The sequence below is a fragment of the Dendropsophus ebraccatus genome, chromosome 11 (genome assembly GCF_027789765.1).
Source record: "Dendropsophus ebraccatus isolate aDenEbr1 chromosome 11, aDenEbr1.pat, whole genome shotgun sequence".
Lineage (NCBI taxonomy): Eukaryota > Metazoa > Chordata > Amphibia > Anura > Hylidae > Dendropsophus > Dendropsophus ebraccatus.
Window position 1 is genome coordinate 83,352,670 of NC_091464.1, and position 15,755 is coordinate 83,368,424.

General features: G+C 43.9%; 1 protein-coding gene across 1 annotated transcript in view; it reads right to left on the reverse strand.

The window, feature by feature from the left end:
- The window catches only part of SLC6A4 (solute carrier family 6 member 4), a 111,854-nt gene that overhangs the window by 58,557 nt on the left and 37,542 nt on the right, over positions 1–15,755 (reverse strand). Inside the window, exon 2 of the mRNA XM_069945635.1 lies at positions 2,021–2,560. Within this exon, the coding sequence (XP_069801736.1) occupies positions 2,021–2,453 (433 nt within the window). The 5' untranslated portion in view covers positions 2,454–2,560. The remainder of the gene's footprint in view (positions 1–2,020; positions 2,561–15,755) is intronic.

Consider the following 15,755-nt stretch of genomic DNA (forward strand, 5'->3'; position numbering starts at 1 on the left):
TGAAAATTGGCTCTGTCCTTATTAGGTTATTGTGTATTTTTTTTTCACAGAACCATGCTGATGTCCATGTAAAAAAAAAATAATTATCAAACTAATCTGAGTGAGAAACAGAACCATGCAAAAAAAAAAAAAAAAAAAATGTAATGACATGTCACTTTTTTTTGAGCTGTGTTCCTCTGAAATTCCTATTGAAATCAATGGGACTCTCAGCACAAGCCCCCTGTCCTGACTGAAGCTTGGAGATAGCTGCACTGCAGCACTGCATGTGGCTAAGGTTTTTGCAGAATAACCATTAAATGATGTGTTTTATTATAAGGTGAATGTGTGAAGTCATGCTACAATGCTCCTTGGGATAGGCCATCAATGTCTGATCAGTGCCGAGAGGCATATACACTGTGACTGGGCCAGAAGCAGATGGCTCCATTCATTATCTAGTAGACGTGCCAGGTTACTGCAGCTCAGCTCCTACTGAAATGATCAGACATTGATGGCCTTCAATGTAAAAGTCCTGCCCTGAAAAACCCTTTTAATCTGAAGCTATGGGAACTGGAGAAATAAAAAGGAAAAAACGACCGAACAACTTCTTTTTCAATGCGAACGATTTGTGAACGAGCAATGATAAAAATAGGTCCAGGTCTTATTAAGCAATCAACGATTTCTCGTTCGGTCGTTAGTCTTTAACTGCTATTCAAACGAACGATTATCGTTTAGATTCAAACGATTTAACGATAATCTGAACGATAATCATCCGGTGGAATAGGGCCCTAACAATTCCTTCCATACTCGTTATTATCTATTCAGTCTCCTTCCCCCAGTTCTAAGCTTCTGCTTTCTGCTGAAGACATGAAAATCTGGGTGTGAGCTTTTCTGTTTCCCCCTCCTTTTGAGATGACTCATGTAAACAAGTCCATGACTGGCTTTATCTGCAACATTGTAGGTGCTTTGTAATGCTGGGAGGGTTAATCCAGGTCAAGTTGCTGATAAACTGACTGTGATTATCCCTCCCACAATTACAAAGTTGCAGATAGGGACTTGTTAAACACATTACAATAATTAAAATGACAATGGTCACCGATCTACCGTGCTGTAATGAGTTGTATACATGTGTACAGTTTAACAGCAAATGATGGCAGATTCCACTGACTAACAGCAATTTGTCTTTCCCATTGCATGTTTTCTGCCCCGCAGAGCTGCCCACCCTTCCTCTATTCCATCTGGATTTACATCAAATGACGGCCCTTTCCAATGACCAGACTTCCTGCATTTGGAAGACCAAAAAGCTGCCTTTGGGACACTGGTCCAGGATTTCAACAAAATGGAGACCTTTACCTGGCCACAAGTAGAGCAGTGTTTTACGGCACAAGGAAAAAAAATAGAAATTGGGGCAAGGCGTAATACTTTTTCACAGCACTATATATATATATATATATATATATATATATATATATATATATATGGGGAGATTGTCTTAGTTGCCCCTAGCAACCAATCAGATTCCACCTTTCATTCCTGACAGAGTCTTTGAAAAACGAAAGGTGGAATCTGATTGGTTGCTAGGGGCAACTAAGACAATTCTACTTTACACCAGTTTGATAAATCTCCCCCATAGTCTTCTTTCAAATAATCGCTCATGTGGGGGAGAGTTATCAAACTGGTGTAAAGTAGAATTGTCTTAGTTGCCCCTAGCAACCAATCAGATTCCACTTTTCATTCCTCAGATTCTTTGAAAAATGAAAGGTGGAATCTGATTGGTTGCTAGGGGCAACAGAGCCAGTTTCACTTTATACCATGTTTGATAAATCTCCCCCTGTAGGTTTATATCAGGGATAGGGAACATTCGGCCCTCCAGCTGTCGCAAAACTACAATTCCCATCATGCCTGGACAGCCAAAGGCTGTCCAGGCATGATGGGATTTGTAGTTTTGCAACAGCTGGAGGGCCGAAGGTTCCCCATCCATGGTTTATATACACCATTTTAGGCACATAAGTATCTACTTTATATAGATAATTTGGATACTGACCTCCTCCATTCTGGTAACAGATATAAGGAAATCTCCATACATTGCCCAGGTCCACTGCATAACCAATAACTGATAGGAGAAAGTCAATTTTTTTGCTCCAAGTCTCTCTCTCACCTAAATCTGTCTGCAGATGCTGCACTGAAGGGATGACAGTAAGTGTCGGGGCTGAACCATCATCTAATCCGTTCCTGGTTCCATTGCATGGGGCATCAGGACTCTGAACTGCTAAGTATTTATTAGATATATGCTCAGACTCGGCCCTCTCTCCAGGGCTGGGGTGCACCTTATTGTGCTCTTCAGAAAGACGTAGCGAGGGCTTGCAGTTCCGTAGAAGTTGGCCGTCTTTTTTGCATTCTGACCGAGATCTGCATGTCAGCGGTTCCTTTTCCGAACCCAAGGATGGGCTCTCAGTGCAAGCTGGTTTTCTTTCCATCCTGTGGGTTAGGTAGAAATTTAGCTGAATCCCATTGGCACTTTATAAGGCTTGTGCAAGTCTTTACAGATGACAGTTTCCGGTGAGAGTATCTTCTGTTGCTGGCCCTGCAACCAAAGAAAACACAAAAGTCAGCAAAAGTGGGGATAGAATTTATGCTTTAAATAGTAAAATTATTTTATACAAATCTAGATTTTATTTGGCATGACACAAAAAAAACTGGCCTTATCATATAGATGCAAGCATTGTTTAAATGGTCTCTAACTTTAAGGTAAGACACACACTATTCGGGGCTGGTCACATCCTGATTTTGTTATCCATTAAGTGTACATTTTTGAATGCATTAAAGGGGTACTCAGGCGAAACATCAACTGGTTTCAGAAAGTTATATAGATTTGTAATTGACTTCTATTTAAAAAAATCGCACGTCTTCCATTATGTATCAGCTGCTGTATGCCATGCAGGAAGGGGTGTATTCTTTCCAGTTTGACACAGTGCTCTCTGCTGCCACCTCTGTCCATGTCAGGAACTTCCAGAGCAGTAGCAAATGTCCTCTCTAGGAAAGAGTTTAACACTGCATAGTGCTGAGTAGATTGTCTAGAAGAGAAACTGTTAGGTGCGTCCCATCCTGCTTCCCCACCATACCGGAACCTGACTAAGACTACATACTAAGGCTGTGTACCTGGCAGAGGGCCAGGGCCCAAATGAACCACTGTAGAGATCGTTCTAGCTTGCATCCTTCCTCTACAAAGTCCAATATCAAAGAACCTTACGCTACCTCTACCCACGTCACTTCCTATCTACAGCCCCTGTAAGGTGTGCTGTGAATGGGTGAAGAGTGCATACAGAAGAAGTAAAGAAGAAGATGATAGGATAGGAGAAGAAGATACTCTCATTGGTCCACAGATCCATGTGACATATAAACAAGCATTAACCCTTTCCATACTTCAGCTGTGCAGGATCTAAGTACATATACACATTACAATAGCGACATCTTGTGGCGAAACCTTATCAGTACTACATCACCACTTACATACAGAAAAGTACAGGTTTTTGCAAAGGATGTAACTAATGACAACATCCTTGGTGGGATACCACACACTTACTTCTTCCTATAGATTGTGCCGTGTTGTATGGCCATAAGACAGTGAACGTTTAGTGCAAACAAGTGGAGAATGAATGGAGGGATGAGAACATTTATTTTAGAAGAAACTGACCAGCTACTGACCTCTGTAAAATGCTGCAGTACCAATGCAAGTAAGATGTTTCATACACCAGTCTTAAAGTGTACCTGTCATGACATTTAAAAAATAACCCCCCCAGCAAATGTATAGTTAATGCTTTCCTCATGTATGCTGTGTTTTTTTTTTTTCCTATTTAATTTCACAGTTCCGGCGATCCTTTTAGAGCCACAATGTGCTGTTCAGGCTTCTGTATCTCACTCTAATGGTCCTTTTACACAGAACGATTTATCGTTCGAATTTGCACGATAACGATCGAATTCGAACGATAATCGCACGTGTAAACACAGCGAACGGTCAAGCGACGAGCGAGAAATCGTTTATTTTGATCTTTCAACATGTTCTCAAATCATCGTGGATCGTTCGCAAAAGATTTGCAGATCGTTCAGTGTAAACAGTCTTTCAACGATTTCACCTATGTGTGAGATGGGCTTAAGCGATCGCAAAATGATTTTTCCGTACGATGTATCGTTCCGTCTAAACGCTGATCGTTATAAAAAAAAAAAATGTTCATTCAAAATCGTTAATTGTGCGATCGGGCGAATTATCGCTCCGTGTAAAAGTACTATAAGCCAGTGGCCGGGCCCTTAGATCAGTAAGTGTTCTCAGCTGCAGCAGTGTACAGAGACGTTTACGGCTGCTGACCAATCAACATTCATCTTCACTGGGTCAGTCTGTGCAGAGCAGAGGGACACCTGACATCACTTCCTGCATTTGGTCTCTTTTTTTTTTGCTGTTACTAAGGACAAAATGGCCTTAGTGATGGAGCCTCAACTGCAGTTTTCCAGTAAGTGGGACACCTAGTGAGCGAATGTAAAGCATTGTATTTCAAATAGAAAACAATCGCAACCATGTATATCTCCTCCCCTGCTGGTTTAATATTATTTGTTTGTAATCACAGTACCCATTTATGTAAACCTCTGTCCCTTTACTATTGCTGTGGATCTACGAAGAGGAGCTTGATAGCAGGCTTAAATTGTAATACATTTGCTGCAAGGAGTGATCATGTAACCTCCCCCCTCCCATCAAGCCAAGTCCCACCCACTTGTCTTTGTTGCCCATAGCAACAACTTTTAAACATTTCTGGTAAAATGAAAGCTGAGCTCTCATTGGTCGCTATGGACAACAACGTTTTACCAATAGAAAGGTTCAATAATTATTTCTCTTCCACCAAGTAAAACTTAGACGTAACACATGAGATATTCCCTTAAAGGAGAACCTATCTCTCCACACACTGCTCAGTCATTGTCTTCATTCACCCCCTTCCCGCTGATGTGAAAAAGGGGTCCTGGCTGGAGTACCCCTTTAATAACACTGACTACATTTAAAGCTTTATTTATTGAAGCTAATAAATGTCATGTTGTATCACAGGCTATTTAACGGAATTGTTATATTGATTTTTTTTTGTGAAAAAATCAAACAGAAGCTGGAGAATTCGTCATCCTATTAAGTGTAATTGGATGTGGCTGCGTGTCTCTATACTGGAATCTCCCCGTGTCTTCCTGCATTACTGTATTATTCACTTACTGTGATTCATACTGCTCTATGACATGAGGAGGCAGACTGATAGCGCCAGCAGGCCTTGTCATTTCTTCCTCATTGCTCCTTAGTGTCTTCCAACCAAATAGCAAATAGCTTATACTATATATGACTTCATGGAGACTGAGCGGCTGTAACCTACTGAGCAGGAGAGGTGTCAAAGACTGAAAGTAATAGCTTCCAAAATGACTACACGAGTCAATCAGCACCAGCATCTCTATTACATAATATTAGACGTTCAGAGTTTATATGGTTCATAGATCTATCTATCTATCTATCTATCTATCTATCTATCTATCTATCTATCTATCTATCTATCTATCATCTCCTATCTATCTATCGATCTATCTATCTATCTATATCTATCTATCTCTTAAAGCGACTCTGTACCCACAATCTGCCCCCCCCCCCCCTCCAAAGCTCTTGTACCTTCGGATAGCTGCTTTTAACCCCTTAAGGACCGGGCCTAAAATGGCCTTAAGGACCGGAGCAAATTTAATGAATATGACCAGTGTCACTTTATTCATTAATAACTTCGAGATGCTTTTACCTATCCGGCTGATTCTGAGACTGTTTTCTCATGACATATTGTACTTCACATTTCTTGTAAATTGGAGTCGATACTTATAACGAATCTTTATGAAAAAACCCCAAATAACGTGAAAAATTGTAAAAAAAATGAATTTTTCCAACTTTAAAACTTTTCTGCTTCTACAGAAAATGGTTATGCCACATAAATTATATATTAAATAGCATTAGCAACATGTCTACTTTATGTTGGCGGCATTTATTAAACTATATTTCATTTTTTTTTAGACAATAGAAAGCGTAAAACATTAGCAGCAAATTTCCAAATTTTCTGTAAAATTTCAAAATCAGATATTTTTAGGGACCTGTTCAGGTTTTAAGTGTATTTGAGAGGACTGTATGTTAGAAAGCCCCAAAAAGCACCCCATTTCAGAAACTGCACCCCCCAAACTCTGCAAAAGCATATCCAGAAAGTTTTTTAACCCTTTAGGGGAGTCACAGAAATAAAAGCTAAGTGTGTAAGAAATTAGAAAATTTTAATTTTCTGTGCAGAGATTTTATTGTAATCCAATATTTTTCATAATTATAAACTTATTACCAGAGAAATGCACCCCAATATTTATTGCCACGTTTCTGCAGTTTATAAAAATACCCCATATGTGGCCCTATTGCGCTATTTGACGCAACCACAAGCCTCAGATATAAAGGAGCGCCTAGTGCATTTCAATGGCTCCGTTATATTTGGTTATTTTTGACCGTACCACTTCAGGTTGGCAGAGGCTCTGGGGTGCCAAAACCTAAAAAACACCCCTAAAGGGATACCATTCAGAAAACTACACCCCTCAAGGAATGTAACAAGGGGTGCGGTGAGCATTTGGACCCCACAGGTGCTTCACAGATTTTCCCAACAATATGGCGTGAAAAAAGGCAAAAGTATTTTTTACACTAAAACGTTGTTCTAGACTTCAATTTTTCATTTTCACAAAGGGATAAAAGGAAAAAAAAACACAAAACATGTAGCGCAGTTTCTCTCGAGTACGGAAATACCCCACATGTGGACATAAAGTGCCAAGTGGGCGCAGGACGAGCCTCCAAAGGGAAGGAGCGCCAATTGGCTTTTGAAAGCTGGATTTCACTGGAATGGATTTCAAGGGCCACGTCGCATTTACAGAGCCCTCGTGCTGCCAAAACACTGGAAACCCCCCACAAGTGACCCCATTCTGGAAACTACACCCCTCAAAGAATCTAACAAGGGGTGCAGTGAGCATATGGACCCCACTGGTGACGGGCACAAATGTGGAACAATGTGACGTGAAAGTGAAAAATTTCATTTTGTGCCTGCATCAAGGGGTCCATATCCTCATTGCACCCCTTGTTAGATTCCTTAAGGGGTGTAGTTTCCAGAATGGGGTCACTTGTGGTGGGTTTCCACTGTCTTGGCAGCACAAGGGCTCTGTAAATGCGACATGGCGTTCATCATCCATTCTAGCCAAATCCAACCTCCAAAATCCAAATGGCGCTCCTTCCCTTCGGAGGCTTGCCCTGCACCCACATGGCGCTTTATGTCCACATGTGGGGTATTTATGGACTCGGGGGAAATTGCTCTTAACATTTTGTGTGTTTTTTTCTCTTTTAACCCCTTGTGAAAATGATAAATTCAAGGCTAGACCAACATTATAGTGTAAAAAATGTAATATTTCATTTTCACGCCACATTGTTCCACATTTGTGCCCATCACCAGTGGGGTCCATATGCTCACTACACCCATTGTTACATTCCCTGAGGGGTGTAGTTTCCATAATGGGGTCACTTGTGGGGAGTTTCAACTGTCTTGGCAACACAGAGGCCTTTTGAATGCAACATGGCCCCTCCAAATCCATTCCAGCCAAATCCAGCCTCAAAAAACCAAATGGCGCTCCTTCCCTTCGGAGGCTTACCCTGCACCCGCATGGCGCTTTATGTCCACATGTGGGGTATTTCCATACTCAGGGGAAATTGCTCTACAAATTTTGTGTTTTTTTAATTTTTTAGCCCCTTGTGAAAATGAAAAAATCAAGACAAGATCAATGATTTAGAGTAAAAATTTAAAACAAATTACACTAAATGTTGGTCTAGCCTTGATTTTTTTTCATTGCCACAAGGGGTTCAAAAAGAAAATAAATGCAAAGCGTGTAGGGTAATTTCCCCTGAGTACGAAAATATCCTAGATGTGGACATAATGTGCCATATGGGCACAGGGCAAGCCACCAAAGGGACAGAGCGCCATTTAGAGGCTGGAATGGAGGATGGAGGCCATGTCGCAATTACAAAGCTCCTGTTCTGCCAAGACAGTAGAAACCCCCGACAAGTGACCCCATTATGGAAACTAAACCCCATAAGGAATCTAACAAGGGGTGCAGTGAGCATATGGACCCCACTGGTAACAGGCACATATGTAGAACATGTGCCGTGAAAATAAAAAATACCATTTTTTTCATTTTCACGTCCAAAATGTAGCCGTCACCAGGGGGCCATATCCAGGCTGCCTCCCTTGTTAGATTCCTTATGGGGTGTAGTTTCCAGAATGGGGTCACTTGTGGGGGGTTTCTACTGTCCTGGCCACACAGAGGCTTTGTAATTGCATCATGGCATCCTCTAATGGGAATGGCGGCCATGTCTATTTAGCTGGGGAAAAGGGACAATTATTAATTTATTTGGGGGTATTAGGCCAATTATTAGTTTATAAGGTTGGAAATGACAGGTGTCCATCAAATTCAACCTGTGTTGATCCAAAGGTAGGCAAAAAACCCTCGTAAGGCAGACGACAGTAGCCTCATCACAGGGGAAAATTCCTTCCCGACTCCATAATGGCGATCAGAATAATCCTTGGATCAACGTGACCCCTGAAATAGGAATAAGGGACAGAATTTAGATAATGTAGAACTCCGATGACGTGTGGTGCGCCTTGAAGCGATCCAGTATGCAGAGTCCGGGGCGATCAGAACAGGTGTCACACTGGTAAATGGTGTCCTTCCTGATCCCCCTGTTACCCCACACTCTGCACTTCTTCTGGGGTCTCCTGTTTTCCAGTGTGGGGGACGTCACCTGGAAAATGGTGTCCTGGTGCGATACGGGGTCCTTCATATCCAGAAGCGCTGGGTCCGCTCCATGGCTGCTAAATATTAGGGCTCTATTACTGCTTCTGATATGTTCGGATCGTGCCGCTAGCTGGTATAAAAGTTATCCCCGTACAGGTGGTGACCTTTATCCAGCAGTGGGAAGATCAGTACCCATACGATCTCCCCACTAACTCCGAGGATGGGGGGGGGGCATCTGGGGGCAGGATTCGGGTGTCCCTTCCTTCATACACTCTAAGGGTACGTGCACACTGCGGAATGGCGAAGGATAACCCTTTGTGCATTCCGCAGCTGGCACCCACCGGCGGACTGATGTGGGTCTCCGTCCGTGTCATTGACTCCATTCTATGCACGAGCGGATTCCGCTCTCCGTCAAATGTGTTCATTCTTTGGACGGACGATGGAATCCGCCTGTGCATAGAATAAAGTCTATGACACGGGCGGAGACACTCGCCTGCATCAGTCCGCAGGTGGGTGCCAGCTGCGGAATGCACAAAGGGTTATCCTTTGCCATTCCGCAGTGTGCACGTACCCTAAATCTGTAAGTGTACCCTGAGGTACTCTCACAGAGTTTGTAGAATTTCACACCATACCGTCATCTCTTATTGGGACGGTACTGGCGGAAAAGACGTGTCTGGGGGGCAGCATACGCTACGCTACCCCCAGACACGTCACTGGATGATGAGGATGATGAGGATGAATGGAGGAAAGAAGGATCATCCTCATCCTCACTGGCTGTTTTGGTGTCGGAGGCAATAAAAGCGTATGCGTCCGACACGAAAACACCCACGGGGCCATCTGTATACGGGGATTGGTATATGGGGTATGTAAATGTGTAGTGGTGTAGTGTAAAACTTTATTCCGTGTAGTGTAATGGTGTTTTTTACATGTTTTTTTAACATTAAGTATAAAAAAAAAAACTACGCCAAGAAAGGAGTTGCCGATAAATGCCGCACTTATGTGCGGCACTTATAAGCAGATCGTGGCTGTAGGATATAGGAAAAAAACACCCTACGCCAAAAAGGAGGAGTTGCTGATCAGCGGCACACTTACGTGCGATGCTGATCAGCACTCAGCGGCGATAGGGTGCGGAAAATTAAAAAAATTGGAAAAAAAACCCCCTCTCTTCAACCCTATAGCTACTGATATGTGTATTATATACACTTATCAGCCGCTAGGGGGCAGTAGAACGCAAATTCCGGAAAAAGCCGAAGTTTGACGACGCTGGAGCCGATGATTGCCGATGGGGTCCGCCGAAAAAAGACGAAGACGCCGACGAAGGCAAGGACGCGATTGGGACGCTGGATCCGGTGAGTATGGGTCAATACCTGCTCTGGAGTTTCAACTGTCTTGGCAACACAGAGGCCTTTTGAATGCAACATGGCCCCTCCAAATCCATTCCAGCCAAATCCAGCCTCAAAAAACCAAATGGCGCTCCTTCCCTTCGGAGGCTTACCCTGCACCCGCATGGCGCTTTATGTCCACATGTGGGGTATTTCCATACTCAGGGGAAATTGCTCTACAAATTTTGTGTTTTTTTAATTTTTTAGCCCCTTGTGAAAATGAAAAAATCAAGACAAGATCAATGATTTAGAGTAAAAATTTAAAACAAATTACACTAAATGTTGGTCTAGCCTTGATTTTTTTTCATTGCCACAAGGGGTTCAAAAAGAAAATAAATGCAAAGCGTGTAGGGTAATTTCCCCTGAGTACGAAAATATCCTAGATGTGGACATAATGTGCCATATGGGCACAGGGCAAGCCACCAAAGGGACAGAGCGCCATTTAGAGGCTGGAATGGAGGATGGAGGCCATGTCGCAATTACAAAGCTCCTGTTCTGCCAAGACAGTAGAAACCCCCGACAAGTGACCCCATTATGGAAACTAAACCCCATAAGGAATCTAACAAGGGGTGCAGTGAGCATATGGACCCCACTGGTAACAGGCACATATGTAGAACATGTGCCGTGAAAATAAAAAATACCATTTTTTTCATTTTCACGTCCAAAATGTAGCCGTCACCAGGGGGCCATATCCAGGCTGCCTCCCTTGTTAGATTCCTTATGGGGTGTAGTTTCCAGAATGGGGTCACTTGTGGGGGGTTTCTACTGTCCTGGCCACACAGAGGCTTTGTAATTGCATCATGGCATCCTCTAATGGGAATGGCGGCCATGTCTATTTAGCTGGGGAAAAGGGACAATTATTAATTTATTTGGGGGTATTAGGCCAATTATTAGTTTATAAGGTTGGAAATGACAGGTGTCCATCAAATTCAACCTGTGTTGATCCAAAGGTAGGCAAAAAACCCTCGTAAGGCAGACGACAGTAGCCTCATCACAGGGGAAAATTCCTTCCCGACTCCATAATGGCGATCAGAATAATCCTTGGATCAACGTGACCCCTGAAATAGGAATAAGGGACAGAATTTAGATAATGTAGAACTCCGATGACGTGTGGTGCGCCTTGAAGCGATCCAGTATGCAGAGTCCGGGGCGATCAGAACAGGTGTCACACTGGTAAATGGTGTCCTTCCTGATCCCCCTGTTACCCCACACTCTGCACTTCTTCTGGGGTCTCCTGTTTTCCAGTGTGGGGGACGTCACCTGGAAAATGGTGTCCTGGTGCGATACGGGGTCCTTCATATCCAGAAGCGCTGGGTCCGCTCCATGGCTGCTAAATATTAGGGCTCTATTACTGCTTCTGATATGTTCGGATCGTGCCGCTAGCTGGTATAAAAGTTATCCCCGTACAGGTGGTGACCTTTATCCAGCAGTGGGAAGATCAGTACCCATACGATCTCCCCACTAACTCCGAGGATGGGGGGGGGGCATCTGGGGGCAGGATTCGGGTGTCCCTTCCTTCATACACTCTAAGGGTACGTGCACACTGCGGAATGGCGAAGGATAACCCTTTGTGCATTCCGCAGCTGGCACCCACCGGCGGACTGATGTGGGTCTCCGTCCGTGTCATTGACTCCATTCTATGCACGAGCGGATTCCGCTCTCCGTCAAATGTGTTCATTCTTTGGACGGACGATGGAATCCGCCTGTGCATAGAATAAAGTCTATGACACGGGCGGAGACACTCGCCTGCATCAGTCCGCAGGTGGGTGCCAGCTGCGGAATGCACAAAGGGTTATCCTTTGCCATTCCGCAGTGTGCACGTACCCTAAATCTGTAAGTGTACCCTGAGGTACTCTCACAGAGTTTGTAGAATTTCACACCATACCGTCATCTCTTATTGGGACGGTACTGGCGGAAAAGACGTGTCTGGGGGGCAGCATACGCTACGCTACCCCCAGACACGTCACTGGATGATGAGGATGATGAGGATGAATGGAGGAAAGAAGGATCATCCTCATCCTCACTGGCTGTTTTGGTGTCGGAGGCAATAAAAGCGTATGCGTCCGACACGAAAACACCCACGGGGCCATCTGTATACGGGGATTGGTATATGGGGTATGTAAATGTGTAGTGGTGTAGTGTAAAACTTTATTCCGTGTAGTGTAATGGTGTTTTTTACATGTTTTTTTAACATTAAGTATAAAAAAAAAAACTACGCCAAGAAAGGAGTTGCCGATAAATGCCGCACTTATGTGCGGCACTTATAAGCAGATCGTGGCTGTAGGATATAGGAAAAAAACACCCTACGCCAAAAAGGAGGAGTTGCTGATCAGCGGCACACTTACGTGCGATGCTGATCAGCACTCAGCGGCGATAGGGTGCGGAAAATTAAAAAAATTGGAAAAAAAACCCCCTCTCTTCAACCCTATAGCTACTGATATGTGTATTATATACACTTATCAGCCGCTAGGGGGCAGTAGAACGCAAATTCCGGAAAAAGCCGAAGTTTGACGACGCTGGAGCCGATGATTGCCGATGGGGTCCGCCGAAAAAAGACGAAGACGCCGACGAAGGCAAGGACGCGATTGGGACGCTGGATCCGGTGAGTATGGGTCAATACCTGCTCTGGACACCTCAGCTACCTATCGGGACGATCGGGACATGGCACCGTGGCCACCATTACTTTTAACAGTAATGGCGGTGGGTGCCGTCTTCGGACAGCACCGACCGCCATTGCTTTCCGGCCATCGGGTCACCGATGTCCCGGAAAGCTGCAGATCGTCACCATTGGCTGATCTGTATTGATCAGCCAATAGCGGCGATCGTCAGCACTGGAGGGGTTAATCACCCCCCGTGCCGACAAGCAGGGATGGCCTGCTATATATAGCAGGCCATCTTCCCCGATCGCTGCGTGTGTACACGCAACGATCGGGGAAACCGCGGGCGTAAATGTACGCCCGTTTGCGTTAAGGCACAGGTTTTGGGGGCGTACACTTACGCCCGCGGTCGTTAAGGGGTTAATACAAGATCTGTCCTGGGGTCCGTTTGGCAGGTGATGCAGGTATTGTCATGAAAAACAAATTTTAAACTTGCAGCCCAGTATCAACTTGGCGTGGCCTAGAGTGTCTATGCCCTAGGATTGCATTGCCCCTCCATCCCTCCTCCCCGCCCTCCTCATCACTAGGAAAGCCCCTGGGAAGGATTTTTCCTATTCATCACCTGAACACTGCACAGGTGCCTTAAAGATCCAACTCATATTAACTGTCCACACAGCTGATGAATAGGATAAATTGTTCTAGGGGCATTCCTAATGAGGAGGAAAGGAGAGGCGGTGCAAGCCTAGGGCACACACACTCTAATGCTGCGTTTACACGTAACGATTATCCTGCGAATTTGCGCGATAACAATCGAATTCGAACGATAATCGTACGTGTAAACACAGCGAACAATCAAATGACGAACGAGAAATCGTTCATTTTGATCTTACAACATGTTCTCAAATAGTCGTTCGTCGTTCGCAAAAAATTTTCAGATCGTTCCGTGTAAACAGTCGTTCACCGATTTAACCAATGTGTGAGATAGGCTTAAGCGATCGCAAAACGAATTTTCCGTACGATATATCGTACCGTCTAAACGCTGATCGTTATGAAAAAAATGGTTACTCTGACATTGTTAATCATACGATCGGGCCAATTATCGTTTCATGTAAACGCAGCATTAGCCACGCCAATTTGACACAGGGCTGCAAGATTAAAAGTTGTTTTTAGGACAATAACTGCATCACCTACCGAACGGACCCCAGGACAGATCTTGGATTAAAAGCAGCTATCCGAAGGTACAAGCGGTTTGGGAAGATCAGATTGTGGGTACAGAGTCGCTTTAACTCTATCTATTATCTATCCATCTATCTATCTAGCTTCCACAACGGAGTGCACTCTGTGGGGGTTGAATTCGGGTGCCATCGGGTGCCAGTGTCTGGATCCACGTCTCCCCACTAGATAAACCAAGAAATCCGCAGCACAATCTTCTTGTGAAAAAACTTCCAAGTATTTTATTCCATGTCAAGCAGAAAATACATGCAACGTTTCAATCTCATCGCAAGATCTTTCTCAAGCATGCTTGAGAGCTGCTTTTAATCCAAGATCTGTCCTGGTTTATCTTGGTTTATCTATCTCCTATTATCTATCTATCTATCTATCTCCTATCTATCTATCTATCTATCTATCTATCTATCTATCTATCTATCTATCTATCTCCCATCTATCTATCTATCTATCTATCTCCTATCTATCTATCTATCTATCTATCTATCTATCTATCTATCTATCTCCTATCCATTCACTTTTGCCCCCACTGACACTTCATCTGACACTTCTGGTGCCAGTCCCCTTCCTATTTGCTGCCCATTTGTAATTGGGCATTGGTGCATTGCAGGTGTTTAACTGGGTCAGGGGGATGGACCACTAAATTCATGGGAGCAGATTTCTCAAATAGCATTAGTGACTGGGCTCATAACATTTAAAAATTTGCACGAGAGTGAAGTGGAGGGCAAGTCAGCACGAGTCAGCACGCTTACCCTAGTGTGAACAGAGGTGTGACTCTATAATACTTTTTCTTTCCCTCCTCCTGACAGCCAGCAACTCCTCAGCACAGATGATGACACTTTTTTGCCCTAAAAAGGGCATTTATTAAAGGGGAACTCCAGGTAGAGGTAAAAAAAAGAACCTTCTGCAGAAGTATACAGCATTACTTACCTATCTATCCCAGTTTTGAAACTACCAAAAATCCATTTGTTTTGGGGTTTTTTTGTTCTGTATTGTGTGGTTGTACTTCCTGGTTGATCAGTTGTACACAGTACTACAGGTTCCAGAATGCAATGCTTTCCCTCAGCTGTTCATCACAGTCCCCCACCCTGCCCATTCCCCGCCCAAATCTGTTGCAGAATATCTAGGCTGTGTTCACACATTGCAGTTTCATTGTGTTACTGAATTATTTGCAGTATTTATAATTTAATTGTAGTCCCACCACACAGCACACTGTATTCTCTACCTGTAACACCACAAAGCACGCTGTATTCTCTACCTGTAACACCACACAGCTCGCTGTATTCTCTACCTGTAACACCACAAAGCACGCTGTATTCTCTACCTGTAACATCACACAGCATGCTGTATTCTCTACCTGTAACACCACACAGCACGCTGTATTCTCTACCTGTAACACCACACAGCACGCTGTATTCTCTACCTACAACACCACACAGCACGCTGTATTCTCTACCTGTAACACCACACAGCACGCTGTATTCTCTACCTGTAACACCACACAGCACACTGTATTCTCTACCTGTAACACCACACAGCACTGTATTCTCTACCTGTAACACCACACAGCACTGTATTCTCTACCTGTAACACCACACAGCACGCTGTATTCTCTACCTGTAACACCACACAGCGCTGTATTCTCTACCTGTAACACCACACAGCACGCTGTATTCTCTACCTGTAATACCACACAGCACACTGTATTCTC